Raw genomic sequence first — 14,378 nt, 5'->3', positions numbered from 1 at the left:
CCCGGGTGCCATTTTGACACAATTAGCACAAAACAAGAATATCGCCACCTGCTAAGTACAGAGAAGTCTCTGGCACCTACCTGTGCTCAGTGACTATTACTACCCACAGTTCTCTGAGTTAGAAATCCTTAAAAGCTTATTATTACTGTGAATATGTATGATGGCTGTGAGAGCACAGGCCAAGGTGTGCATGTGGAGGTCACAGGAAAGCTGGAGTAAGTTCTCTCCTTCCTCCTTTAGACAGGGATCACTCAGGTCTCAGCAGGCTTATGTGCCGAGTGCCTTGTAACTATTGAACCTGCTCAGTTCCCTAGGAATGCCATACCAGTCACAGTCATGAGTTGGAAATCATTTACTAAAGTTTGTACTTTGTCCAGATTTCCTCTTTCTTATCCACTTTCTGAGTCAGTACTGCACTCAAGACCCCACAGAAGTTGTTTCCCCAGGTTACTCTTGTTTGAGATAGTTGGTTGCAATATCTTTGCTTCTGATGACCTTAACAATTCTGTGTATTTACTTAACAATTCTGAAGAGGACTGGAAAGTACAAAATCGGTATTTGTGATTAGAAAAAGGTCATGAGTTTTTAGGAGAAAGACCAGAGTGGTCATCCCAACATACTCATCATGACTGATGCTAATACCAGTAACTTGAGTGTGTATCTAATCACCTCTTTCCTTCCTTTATTTTATTTTAATTTTTGTAGTTGTTGTTGAGACAGGGTTTCTCTGTGTAGCCCTGTCTGTCTTTGACTTGATTTTTAGACCAGGCTGGCTTCAAACTCACAGTGATCCACATGCCTCTGTCTCTTGAGTCCTGGAATTAGAGGTCATCTCTTTCCTTTTTCTTATTACTTTATTGTGTGTATGTGTATGTGTGTGTCTGTGTGTGTGAGAACATGCACCATGACATGCGAGCGAACGTCAGAGGACAACTTTTGGGAGTTGGTTCTTTCCCACCCATCCTGTGGGTCCTGAGGACCGAAGTCAGGCCATCAGGCTTGGCAGCAGTGTTTTTATTTGTTGTTTTTTTAACCTGAAGAGCCATCTTAATGGGCCCCTATTATCTATTGATTATCTTAACTGCTAATATCTTGAAGGTGGGTACTTAAAAAAATTATTATTCATTTTTATTTAACGTACATTGTTGTTCTGTCTGCATGTATGTCAGATCCCCTGGAACTGGAGTTACAGACAGTTGTAAGCTGCCATGTGGTACTGGGAAATAAACCCAGGTCCTCAGGAAGAAGAGGCAGTGCTCCCAAACATTTTAGGAAGCGGGCAGTGATGGTGCATGCACTTAATCCCAGCACTTAGGAGACAGAGGCAGGCAGATCTTTGAATTCTGAGTTTGAGGCCAGCCTGGTCTACAGAGGGAGTTCTAGGAGAGCTATGGCTACACAGAGAAACTGTCTCAAAGAAAAAAAAAATAAAACAAAACAAAAATCTAGAAAATGATTGCAGGCTTTCTTTCCTTAAGGTCTGTCCCCTATAGGGATAAAGTCCCCAAAGTTTTGTATGTCTATGTCTTCTGTCTTTGTGCGTATGCACGACCTGGGGGTGGGGGTCCCGGCACCTTCCCAAGAAAGCTACTATTTCACTCCAGCACCCTGAATTATCAAAGGTTTGCTTCTGTGGCCACTTCCATGTTAAAAATTACTAAAGTAAATTGGGTGATGATAGCATACGCATTTAATCCCAGTACTTGGGAGGCAGAAGCAGGTGGATCTCTGAGTTAGAGGGCAACATGGTCTACAGAGTTCTAGCACAGCCAAGGATACAGAGTAAAACCCTGTTTTAAAAAACAAAAACAAAAGCCAAACTAGGGTACCCCTAGTCATTATAATAGCCCAGCTACAAAATTCTTTGTAATAGTCCAAATGTACAGGATAGTATAGAAAAGGAAAAGACAGACAGACAAACAGACACACAATGGTTAGGATGTGCATGAGCCTCAGCATGTGAGGGCTCCATGTCTTAATCTAACTGACACCACTTTTTACCAGCAGCTACAGCATCTTGTGTAAGGACACTAATTATTCACCTGTGAAGTGGGGACCCTAATGCTTAACCTCAGCGCAGGTGACCCTATGTGAGCAGTGTCTGACACACAGTGAGTTACTTACATTGGCCACCACTTTCACTTCCTTGTATTGTGCTTCATAGAAAATTCCAGCATTTTCTAGTGCTTCTGTTAGTGACGGCCCGTTTTTCACCTGTTTATCTAATCCATTCACAAATTCCTCCAGCTTTGAACTTGCTTCTTCAAATTCTTTGGAGAACTTCTTTCCCCCTGTTTTATCTGAAAGAATGGAGAAAGTATATCAAGACTGGGAAAGTAACAACACTAACCCTCTGAGTAAAATCCCTTCCCATGCAATAGCTCCTCCTGCTCTGTGACTCTCTTCTTGCTGCTTAGTGTACAATTATTTTTGCTTTAAGAATGTGACTTTGGCCAGGCCTATTGGCACATGCCTGTAACCCCAACACTCAGGAGGCAGAGGCAGACAGCCAAGGCTACACAGAGAAACCTTGTCTCAAAAAACAAAAAAAGAATGTGACTCTATAGACATGTCTTAAACTCACTATACAGCCCCTGCTGGCCTCAAACTCATGGTCCTCTGCCCCAGCTTCCTGAGTGCCCAGAGCACTGGCATGAGCCCCACATCTGTCTTTCAGCATGTAATATTTGCAGTCTGAGCTTTTACTGAGACAGACATTCAGGTTGTCCTTCAACTTCTCCTGAGTGGCTGACTCGTGCCACCATGCTATAATCAGTTTTTTCTTCATTCAAGATGGCAAACCCAAGTCTCTTTCTGTCACTGTCTTTCTCCTCTCCCTCTCTCTCTCTCTCTCTCTCAGCACAGATTAACAGATCCATGTCACTTGCTATAGTGACTCCATAATGAAGGTGCCTGTAATTAATAATTAAGGTAGAGAAACTTCACCTGAACCAATTACTGTTTTCTTTAATTTTTTTTTTTTTAATTTTATGTGCATGAGCAAGTGAAGAACTGGAAGTACAGGCCAACGGTGGTGAGTCACTCAGCATGCATGCTGTGAACTGAACCCAGGTCCTCCGGAAGGACTAGCAAATGTTCTTAACCACTGAAACACCTCCTCCCTGACCCCTCCACTCCCAGTTGATTATTTTTTTTGTAAACTTTTTTACTCCTTTGGAATACAACTCCACTCTTTTCACTTGTGCAGAAGGTTCTAAAATATGTCTCTTACATGAGAAACTAAGGTTCAAAGAAGTTACCTCTGTTGGGTATCAGACAAAAACTCTCCCCTCTTGTCTGAAAAGTGTCCTTTCCCTGTGCATGCTGAAGTACAGCACTGAGCATGGGCATTCCTTTTGTCCAGGCCTTTCGTCAACTACGCACTTGAGCAAGCTACCAAGCTTTTCACGAGGCCTCTGCTTTGGGTGTGACATTAAAGTAGATGGCTTATGTTCAACTTAGAGCATGGGGTAGCGGACAGGGCTGAATTCAATGAAGACTATTCACGTCACTCTGATCATCAAGTAAACAAAGCCAAGAACTTTGCTTACACTCAATGGACACACCCTTACAGAAGAAAAGCCCAGGTACTTTCATCTTTGGAAACTAAATGCACATTAGCAAACCTATGTCACTGCTGTAAAGCATGAACAGAGGCTAGATCCATCATTTCTGTACCTCTGAATTGTTTAAAAACTGTGTCATAACAGCTGGTGGAGCACATCTTCCCTACCCCCCTCTTTATAGGCCCTAGCTGAGTGCTTAAACACAGCTACCCAGTTCTTTAGAATATGTGCTCTAGCCAGGTCTAACTTCATATAGATATTGTAGATGATTGTCCAAAGCAAAATGGGAACACTAAACAAACACCATAGCACTCACTAATAGCATTATGGCTTTGCTATTACGTGTAGATTTTGTTCTTTGGGGGAAAAAAAGATAATCCATTTAGTATGGATTATCTGGAAATATCTATAAATCTTATGTTCTAGTAAAATATTCTGTTATTCTATAAATAATCAAATAAAAATAAAGCACGGTGCAGGAGCAAAATAGATATGAAAATGAACAGCTGAGCATCATTTACTTATTACTTCAAAGATATATGTGAAATGCATATTATATATGTTTGTTCAAGCATTAGTGTATAGCAACAGTTAAGTAAAAGATAATCTCTGATTGCAAGAGGCTTAGATTCTAATAAATTATGAGTTTAATTATATACTATTTATAATATAAAATATTATATTGTAACTAGACTTTACAAGACAACAGAGTGATCTTACTAAAGAACATACCCAAACCAAGTAACCAAAAAGGGGAAACACAACCACTTCTTTTTAATTCAGTATAGCAAGAAAGGGAGAATAAGAATTAATATATGTGAGGGGCAGTGGTGGCACACCACTATAATCCCAGCACTTGGAAGGCAGAGGCAGGCAGATCTCTGTGAGTTCAAGGCCAGCCTGGTCTATAAAAAGAGTTCCAGGACAGCCAGGGCTGTTACACAGAGAAACCCTGTCTCAAAAAACCAAAACCAACCAAACAAAAAACCCAGTTCTATAGGAAGCCAGCTGTGATGGTGCACAGGGAGCAGAGGCAGGCAGATCTCTGTGAGTTCAAGACTGGCCTGGCCTACAGAGTGAAGCCCTGTAACAAACAAGTAACTCCCTGCCCCCAAAATGAAAAACAGAAAACAAGAAAACAAAAACCAGGGGCTGGAGCAATGACGCAGGGGTTAAGAGCACTTGCTGCTCTTGCAAAGGACCTGGATTCCATTCCTAACACTCTCATGGTGGCTCACAACCATCTTTAACTCCAGCCCAGGGGATGTCACCCCTCTGTAGGCACCAGGCACAGATATGACACATATACAGACATTCTGGCAAAACACTGATACATATAAGATAAAATATTTTATTTTGAGGTGTATACAAATCAAACTGCTACCTGGAAATCAATGGAAAAACAACTGCTTCTGAAAATTGTTTCCCCTGGAAAAAAAATCCTCCTTACTCTTTAAATTCTCTGCTGGTGATTCAACCCAGAACCACATTTAAAATTCTCTTTATGGGACAAACCAGTCAATCTGCTTAGATTAAAAAAGAAAGATCAAGAAAGAAAACCCTGAGCTATCTTATTTGAAAAGAAGTGTTTGTTACCTTTTAAACACTTGAGAGTTTCTGTGCTGCAAACATCCACTCTCATAGTTGACAGCTGTTTCTCCTTCAGTTCTATCTGATCTTCTGAGCGTTTGTACATCAACAATTCTTCAATGAGGGCCTGAGACTGAATACAGACCACAGTCAAATTTCATTCATAGGGTCAAGTATCTCTCTCCTAGATATGTAAGACTAAAGACACGCAAAGCCCTAAAAGGATAAAAACCAGTCTTCAATTCTCATGTCAAACCGTATTCTTAGCTCCACACTTGTTTTAAAACTTACTTTTAGGTACTTAAATATTGGAAGACAATATCTTACTAATGTAGCCCTGGAACTTGTTCCACAGGCCAGCCTGGCCTCAAATTTGCTTGAGCTCCTGAGTGCTAGTATTGGCCTTCACCATCACAATCTACAAATTACATACTTTTTTTAATATGTGTGTTCACGTGTTCATGTGCAAATTACATACTTTAAAAAATCCTTTTCTTTAAATGAAAAATGTGTTTAACATCTGCTTTTTTATCTTTCCGTATGTGTAAGCACACGAGTGTAGACAGCTCTCTCCTCTCACGTGAGTCTCAGGAATCACACTCAGGTTAGCACGCTTGGTGGCTATCTCTCCAGCCTCAAATTATTGAGGTTAATTTACAGATACACCCTCCTTAATGTACAGTCTTGTGTTGCTCTAAGTAAATTTTAATTCAGTAGTACAGAATTAAAAAGGGAAGCTCCCTGATATCATAACCTATATACAGGGCTTAGCTGGCAACAGACGCTCTGGAAGGCTGGTTTCTCCAACAGGGAAACAAAAACTCTACGTAATCTAATCCTACTCTGGATTCCCCATGTAGAACTGAGAAGAAGTTAAGTATGACTGGGAACTGTAGCTCCAAAGGTGAATAAAAGTTCTCTGGTATACTTAACATTCCATAACTTACTCGAAACTCAGCGACTATCTTAGACTTGAGAGCAGCTTTTGGATTCGTGGATGCTGTTGAATGAAATAAAAAATCATTAAGAACATAGCACAAAGACCAAAATAGGAAAAACCTGAGATGTAGAATTAAGTGTAATCTGCAAGCATACAGCAGCCATGCACACATAAATCATAATACAATCCTGCAATAAATACGTAGCTATGAAATTTAAACACTAAATTTAAATATAGCCAATAGGAAAATAAGCTATTTACATAAGTCTAACCAACTTACCTCCAATAGGCTTGTCACACCCCAGAACGAATGATGTGGAGACAGTGAGGTGGGCACATGAAGCACCCTCCCCTAGTCTCATCAAGGTAAGGAAACCTCAGGATCCCAGAGTAAGAGTGTCCAGGAGCAAGGCACCCCAATTAGTCCTGAGCACTGGCTGAAGAAGAGTACTCACAAATATCCAGTCCCATCTGGAAAGTTTGCATTCTTTTTTAGCTGACTCAGTTCACAGCAACAAAAAATCTAAACGCATTATCACTGCGATTGGACTTTGGCCAAACTGATGGCTCCCGTTGTTCCTAAGCATGCAATGACCACAAGGATGCCAGAGGACTCCCTGAACCACGGTGAGTAAGTTACCATATGCTTGATGGAGCCAAACATCCCAACTCTCTCGTTTCACCTCCCAGTTCTCCACTGTCTTTCTTTCACCTCGTTCCCTCCACACCTTCCAGGCTCTCGGTATTTCTGTTTGCCCACAACAGTCTACCGCATGCAGCACTCCACTCCCTTGACATCGTGCTGGGTATATAGGACAAGAACAACAGGAGCTCCAGACAGACAATGTTTCTGGCCAAAATTGGAGGTCCATGTCTAATTTGGCAGAGCGTATCCCCAAATCTGACGGCTTTCACGGCTCCCAGAGAAATGCTTCTTAATGCCTAGTCTCCTCTTCAGCTCTGTGGTGTAATGCCAGCCTCTAACTTCACACATCTTTGAATGTGGGAATTAGCCTGGAATACTAGCAAGTTTTTTTTTCTTCTTTCAATCCCCCAACTACTCTTGGATCTTCACTCAATTAAACCCCCCCCCTTTTTTTCTGTATTTCCTTTGTTTAATAGTAGTTTTTAAAAGGAGTAACTTCATGCTGGCTTGATTAGTCTAAGTCACTGGGAGCCTCCCAGGCCTGGAAAACACAGGCTTGCCCATGGTTTATGCCAGGTACGATGTCAAATGGTCTACATTTTCTTCTGCTCCAAATGGAGGAGGTAATTTTATATTAGTTGAGATTTTGTTCCTTACTTTGTGATTTCTTCCACTGCTTATTCGGTTGTTTGTTCAGATTTTCTTTCAGCTGCTTCTGAGTTTTGAAAGTGGTACCTGGAAAACATTGCAGTTTTTGCAGTCTGGCATTATGGGAAGCTGTTCTTTCTGTCCACTTCAGTGCCAAAGTTGTAGCATGAAAAAAGGCAATCCGAGACTGTGTAGTTTTTTTTTTTTCCTTTCTTTGCTTTCATTTTTATAAAAACAAAACAAGAAAACACCCACCATATCTAAGAAGCTATTAAATAAATGTAATCTCTATAATTAATGAAACCTTTGATTTTGAAAAAAAATAAGGCAAAGGCTAAAAATAAGTTACTTTTGAATAGAACACAAAGTCATATGAAGGATTTAACAGCTTCTTAGAAGGTGCTTTTTGAAAAGTAAATTTCTAGTGATGGTCTGATGACGGTCACAAGCAATAATTATTATCAACTTCTTTTTGGTGATTTAAATACATAAATCTCATATGCATGAACTAATTTATTTAAACACATACACACACAACACAAACACACAAGAATCTAAGTCAAATGGAGCTTAGAGACTACACAAGCATGCTCACCAACAACTTAAAAGATGTGAAACCATGCCCAAACTTTCTCCTATAGTAAGAAGCCAGAGCAGTATTTATTTATTAACCACAACCAATAAATAGTTTGAAACACTTAATGAAATAATCAGATGACTTTCATCACTTAACATGTTTGTTTTTATCATCAGAGACAGAGATCCACCTCCCTATGCCAGCCAGTTCTGCTTTGAGTTACAACATTCATGTATTTATGTATGCAATTTTAAACAAATCAGACCAGAGCCCTCCACCCCTTTAGTAATATACAAGTGGGCTAGATTTACAAATACAGACAGAACTGTAAAGACTGACTTCAATTACTTTAGTAAAGAAAAGGAACTTACTTAAAGCTTCTCTCAATGCCACAATCATGTCTTCTGGGTACACATTTCTATCTTCCCAGATTTTAAAAATTCGTTCTATAGACTTTGAGACAGATGGATCCCTGGAAGAAAAGAAAATATATAAAACATAATAATATATAAATGATAATATAATATAAATATGATATATAAAAATGTTGACTTATGGGCCAGGTGTGATGATGCAAGCCTTTAATCCCAGCACTTAGGAGGCAGAGGCAGGTCTTCAGACTGATCTACAAAGCAAATTCCAGGTCAGCCAGGGTTGTTACATAGAGATGCCTAGTCTCAAAAACAAAAAGTTGACTTACCCCCAAACTAGATATCTTACTAAGTTACCAACAACTTAAATATTACACAAATGTCTTCTGTTATATATTCTTAAGTTTTTGAAAAAAGATCTATTTTATGTGTGTTTTTATCTGCAGACATGTGTAACACATTTGCCCGGTGTCCAAGGAGGTCAGAAGAGGATGATGGATATCCCAGAACTGGAGTGAGGGACAACAAAAAACTGGGTAGTGGTGTTGCACACCTTTAATCCCAGTGCTTGGGAGACGCAGAGGCAGGAGGATCTCTGTGAATTCCAGGCCAACCTGGTCTACAGAGCTAGTTCCAGGACAGCCAGGACTACACAGAGAAACCCTGTCTCGAAAATCCTAGACAGAAAGACAGATTGATTTTTAGGCAGAACTCAATCAAAACAGCAAAAATCAAGATTCCCAGCAACCAAATGTGGTTGCTCCCACCCATAAGAGCTGGTGCCCTCTTCTGGCATGCAGGTGTATGTGCAGACAGAACATTGTATACATAATAAGAAGTAATTCTTAAACAAACAAACAAACAAAAAACAAAGAGGGGGGCTGGAGAGATGGCTCAGTGGTTGAGAGCACTGTCTGCTCTTCCAAAGGACCTGGGTTCAATTCCCAGCACCCACATGGCAGCTCACAACTGTCTGTAACTCCATTTCTAAGGGTTTTGAAATCTTCACACCAATGCACATAAAATAAAAAAAATTAATTATTTAAAACAAAACAAAAAACCAAAGAGGGGCTGGAGAGATGGCTCAGTGGTTAAGAGCACTAACTGCTCTTCAGAAGACCCTGGTTCAATTCCCAGCGCCCACATAGCAGCTTAATACTGTCTATAACTCCTTTTTCAGGAGATCTAACACCCTCATTCAGACATACATGCAGGCAAAACACAATGCACATAAAAAAATATAAACCAATCAAACAAACAAAACAAAACCAGTCAAACAAATAAAGCAAAAATCAATAGAGTTATAGAAGGGTAGGCCTTGTGACCCAGCCCTGCCTGAGGCAGAAGGATCATGAGTTGGAGGTCAGATAGACTACAGTGAGACCTCTTTCATAAAACAAAATGTAACAAATGGTAGTAGAAAGGCAGCTTAGCAGGTGGAAGCACTCACTGCTCTTGCAGAGGGCCTGGTTCAGTTCCTCATATTCACACCAGGCTTCCAACAATCTACAACTCTAGCCCTAGAGGACATAATAAACTCTTGGTCTCTACAAGGCATGCATGTGCTGTGTGTGTGTGTGTGTGTGTGTGTGTGTATGCGCGCGCGCATAACAATCATATACATACAGTAAAAATTTAACAAATCAAAACAAAGAGCTAGGATGCAGCAGCACAGTGACAGAGCACTGGCTTAAGCAAGTGTCCACACACAAAGGCCACACACAAGGCCACACACAAGGCCCTGGTTTCCATCCTCAGCATCAAATAAAACATGAATACAAAACCCAAAAGAACTGCATAAGAATAGAAATACGGGTTTTCTTCCTTTTACGGTTTACTGAGAAATAATCATGAATCAACTCCACACTACAACCCGTGTTTAAAGAAGGATTCCAGACTGACTGCTCACCAACATACACACAGGCAAAATACCCATGCACACAAAATAAAATTAATCTAAAAAATACTACCCATGCCCCCCAAAACCAAAAAACAAACAAACAAAAACAAAACAGAAGAGTCAATGGGCTGAGCGTGATGGTATCCGCCTATAACATCAGCAGCTGGGTAGCTGATCTCCAGTTAAAAGCTAGCCTGGAATATATATAAAGACTATGCCTTTAAAAAACAAAAACACAAGTGTGTTGGAGAGATGGCTCAGCGGCTAAGAGCTCTGGCTCCTCCTCCAGAGGACCTGGTTCAATTGCCAGGACCCACATGGCAGCTCACAACTGTCTGTAACTCCAGTTCCAGGGGATCCATCGCACCAGTCATGGATGTGGTGCAAATATCTGTTCATACAGACAAGATACCCATACACATAAAATAAAATAAAGAAATCTTTAAAAAGCAAAACAACAAAATAAAACAGAAGCTGAGCATGGTGGCACACACTTTTAATCCCAGCACCAGAGAGGCAGAGGCAGGTGGAGATATGTTCAAGGTTGCCTATTTTACATAGTGAGTTCCAGGACAGCCAGGGCTATGTAGACAGACTGTCTCAGAAACACACACACACCAAAAGAAAAGATAGGGCAGGTGAGGAAGAAGAAAAGAGAGAAAAGAAAAAGGAGGGATCAAACCGGTATAGTTTCAAAATGCAAAATAAGGACAGATGAGAGAACATTCTAATACCCTAATATACCCAACAAAAGAATCATAACTTTTTAAGCAAATCTGTCAACCTATAAAGACACTAAAGTGTAAGATTAAAAAATTAACCTAATGGGTTATGGTGGCTCATACCTGTTACTCTAACATTTGAGAGGCAAAGAAAAAAAAAATGGCCACAATTCAAGGCTAGCTTGGGCTCCACAGCAAGATCTTGCCTTTAAAATTATTAAAATAGGGGGGCTGGAGAGTTGGCTCAGAGGTTAAGAACACTGGCTGCTCTTCCAGAGATCCTGAGTTCAAGTCCCAGCAAACATATGGTGGCTCACAACCATCTATAATGAGCTCTGGTGTTCTCTTCTGGTGTACATGCAGTCAGAACACTGTATACATAATAAATAAAATCTTTAAAAAATATTAAAATAGGGGCTGGAAAGATGGCTTCGAGGTTAAGAGCACTAGCTGCTCTTTCAGAGGTCCTAAGTTCAATCCCAGCAACCACCTAGTGCCTCAAAACCATTTATAATGGGACCTGGTGCCCTCTGCTGGCATGCAGGCAGAACACTGTATATGTAATAAATAAAATAAATCTTTAAAAGATTTTAAAATAGGGGAGCTGGAGATGATACAATGGTTAGTAGTATTAGCCACTCCTCCAAAGAACCCCGACTCAAGGTCAGACACCCATATTGTGACACTCAGCCATCTATAACTGCATTTCCAGGAGACCTGACGTCCTGTCTGGCTTCTGCAGGCCCTGCAGTCATGTGCAGGCAAAACACCCATACACATAAAGATAAATAAGTAAAAACAAACAAAAAAAAAAAGGCAAGACAAATAAACAAAACCCTGCCAACCCAAAACTAAGCAAAACAACAACCTATCCTGGCACCCTTCCTGCCCTCATTCTACAGATTACATAGTCACAGATGACTATTTTTGATACCTAATGACATATATACAAAGCAGAAAGTTATATTGAATGTTTGTAAAACTCTAACCCTAATGTTTTCTAGAGGTTTATTAACTGCAATAAATTATACTTCCATTTCTTCTCCTTAAATTTTTATGCTGAGATTCTTTCATTATTAAAAAAAAAATCTGTAAGTTGAAGAACATTAAAAATCAAACTATGAATGAGTACAGAGAAGAAGAATAAGCCCACCCTGGCCTTGCTTTTGCTTTTTTTGAGACAAGGTCTTATTGTGTAGCCCTGGCTGGCCTCAAATTCAGGAGATCTGCTTGCCTCTGTTCCCAGGTGCTGAAATTAAAGACAAGTCGCATTACTCTTGGCCATGAACAAAATGTTTTATTTGGATCTTGAAATATCCCAGCATTTTTTTTTTTTTTGGGGGGGGGGGGAAGCGGCGGGCGGAGGCAGGCAGATCTCTGTGAGTTCGAGGCCAGCCAGGTCTATAAAGGGAGTCCAAGACAGCCAAGGCTGCCCAGAGAAAACCTGTCTTGAAAATAAAACTAGAAAAGGAAAAAAAAAAAAAAAAAAAGACAAAACCCAAACAAACAAATAAAAATTAAAATGTTTTAAAATCCTAAAGCACAATAAGGATTTACTTACTTCACTAGAGCAGCCGCTTCAGGAAGCACATCAGCAAACGATTCGCGGAATATGATTGCATTTTTTCTTTTACAATTCTGTATGACATCATTGGCAAGATAAAAAAGATTCAAACGGTGGGGATATGTAGCTGGAGATAAAAGACAAAGAAAGTCATTTTATACTTAGTGCAACGCTTCCAAATATATTGTTTTCAAACAGCTAACTTTTGTAAAAATTTCATTTTATTATTTTATGCTTATGGACATTTTGCCTGTTTGTGTGTTCACCACACACATGCAGTAGCCACATGGGCCAGAAGGGGGCACCAGAGCAGCTGGTGCTTCCAACCTCTGAGCCCCAGTCAACTGTTTTCACATGAACTAACTACATGGATGGAATAATGACTAAACAATTAACTAATGGATTGATTTATTAGATGTATTAAGCCCCTTAGCTATTTGAGGTTAAATTTCTGTTCAAGTACTCCTCAAGTAGACCACTTCACCAGGAAACGAAAGGACTTAGGTGCTGTGGGAGCAGTATCAGGATTGGCTGATCCCAGGATCTATATAATGTACTATTAAACGTCACCTGCACAAGGAAAAGAAATCCATTAGCTTCAGCAAAGCTAAAAGCAATGGTGCACGCCTGTAATCCCAGCACTCAGGGAGGCAGAGGCAGGCGGATTGCTGTGAGTTCAAAGCCAGCCTGCTCTACAAAAAAAGTCCAGGAGAGCCAGGGCTACACAGGGCTACTGTCAAAAAACCAACCAACCAACCAACCAACCAACCAACCAACCAACCAACAAATCAAACAGTTTGCCCAAATATTTGTGAAGATCAATAAACAAACAAATAAAGAGTCGAATAAACTACCAAGACTAGCAGAAAAGGTTCAACATTGAACTCTAATCAGAAAATAACTGCAGAGGATGTTTAATCGTACATTATACAGATCCTTAGATCAACCGATCCAGATACTGCTCCCACAGCACCTAAGTCTTCTCATTTCCTGGTGAAGCTATTATAACTATTTCAATGTTCTGGGGATAATTTGACTCCATGTTTACATGAAGCTCAACCCACCTAAGGTTTACTGCCCACTGCTGGCAATTCCAATATTCACACAGATGATCCACGTTTCTACAGAACCTCAGGTTCCTCTACCTCCTTCCTGACTGTGACTGCCTACTCCCATTATACTGGTTCTACAATTTTAACAGACAATAGTTCATTTTCTCTTACTCCCCAGTCTCTTTTAGAATTCACTTATTAATTCAGAGTATTTGATATATTATTTAATTACTCTTATCAAACCTTTTTCTTTCCCTTCTCTACCTACTTTAGTTTTCTAGAACACGCATTCAGCAAAATCCTAAATTTGGATTGGTCTAAATGAATGCTTTCAGGATACCTTTCTTTTCTATTTTTTTAATTAGATCTATTAATTTTACTTTATGTGTTTGGCCTGCCTGTATATATATGTTCATCCTGTATCATCATGCATGTGTAGCCTCCCTCCAGGCCCTTCTTTTCTGTTTTTTGTTGCTGTTATTTTGTTCTATTTGCTTTGTTTTGGGGGCTTGTTGTTGTTTTGCCTTTGAGACACCTGTGGTGATTTGAATGATGATGTCCTACACAGGCTCATGTATTTGAATGCTTAGAACTCTCTGACAGTGTTAGAAAAGGACTAGGAGGTGTGGCCTTGTTGGAGGAAGTGTGTCACTGGAGGTGGGTTTTGAGGTTTCAAAAGGCTATACCAGGCCCAGTTTCTCTGTCTGTCTCTCTCTCTGCTACTTCACCACTCTTGCCTGCCACAAAACAAAGACAAGCAAAACTATCAAATAAAAATCAAACATCTCTGCCAGGCATGTCT

General features: G+C 40.1%; 1 protein-coding gene across 4 annotated transcripts in view; it reads right to left on the bottom strand.

Annotated features, from left to right (window-relative positions):
- The window catches only part of Rprd2 (regulation of nuclear pre-mRNA domain containing 2), a 49,504-nt gene that overhangs the window by 15,295 nt on the left and 19,831 nt on the right, over nucleotides 1-14,378 (bottom strand). For 2 of the 4 annotated variants that reach the window (XM_060393087.1, XM_060393085.1), the window contains exons 2-7: nucleotides 12,522-12,651; nucleotides 8,339-8,439; nucleotides 7,400-7,477; nucleotides 6,104-6,156; nucleotides 5,163-5,289; nucleotides 2,125-2,300 (exon numbers count right to left, since the gene is read on the bottom strand). In XM_060393087.1, the coding sequence (XP_060249070.1) occupies nucleotides 2,125-2,300; nucleotides 5,163-5,289; nucleotides 6,104-6,156; nucleotides 7,400-7,477; nucleotides 8,339-8,439; nucleotides 12,522-12,651 (665 nt within the window). The remainder of the gene's footprint in view (nucleotides 1-2,124; nucleotides 2,301-5,162; nucleotides 5,290-6,103; nucleotides 6,157-7,399; nucleotides 7,478-8,338; nucleotides 8,440-12,521; nucleotides 12,652-14,378) is intronic. The other 2 variants (XM_060393088.1, XM_060393086.1) reach the window with 1 other exon arrangement.

Source organism: Meriones unguiculatus, chromosome 10 (genome assembly GCF_030254825.1).
Source record: "Meriones unguiculatus strain TT.TT164.6M chromosome 10, Bangor_MerUng_6.1, whole genome shotgun sequence".
In the NCBI taxonomy this organism is placed as follows: Eukaryota; Metazoa; Chordata; class Mammalia; order Rodentia; family Muridae; genus Meriones; species Meriones unguiculatus.
The sequence above is the reverse complement of the archived record's forward strand: the minus strand, read 5'-3'. Positions and strand labels throughout refer to the sequence as shown.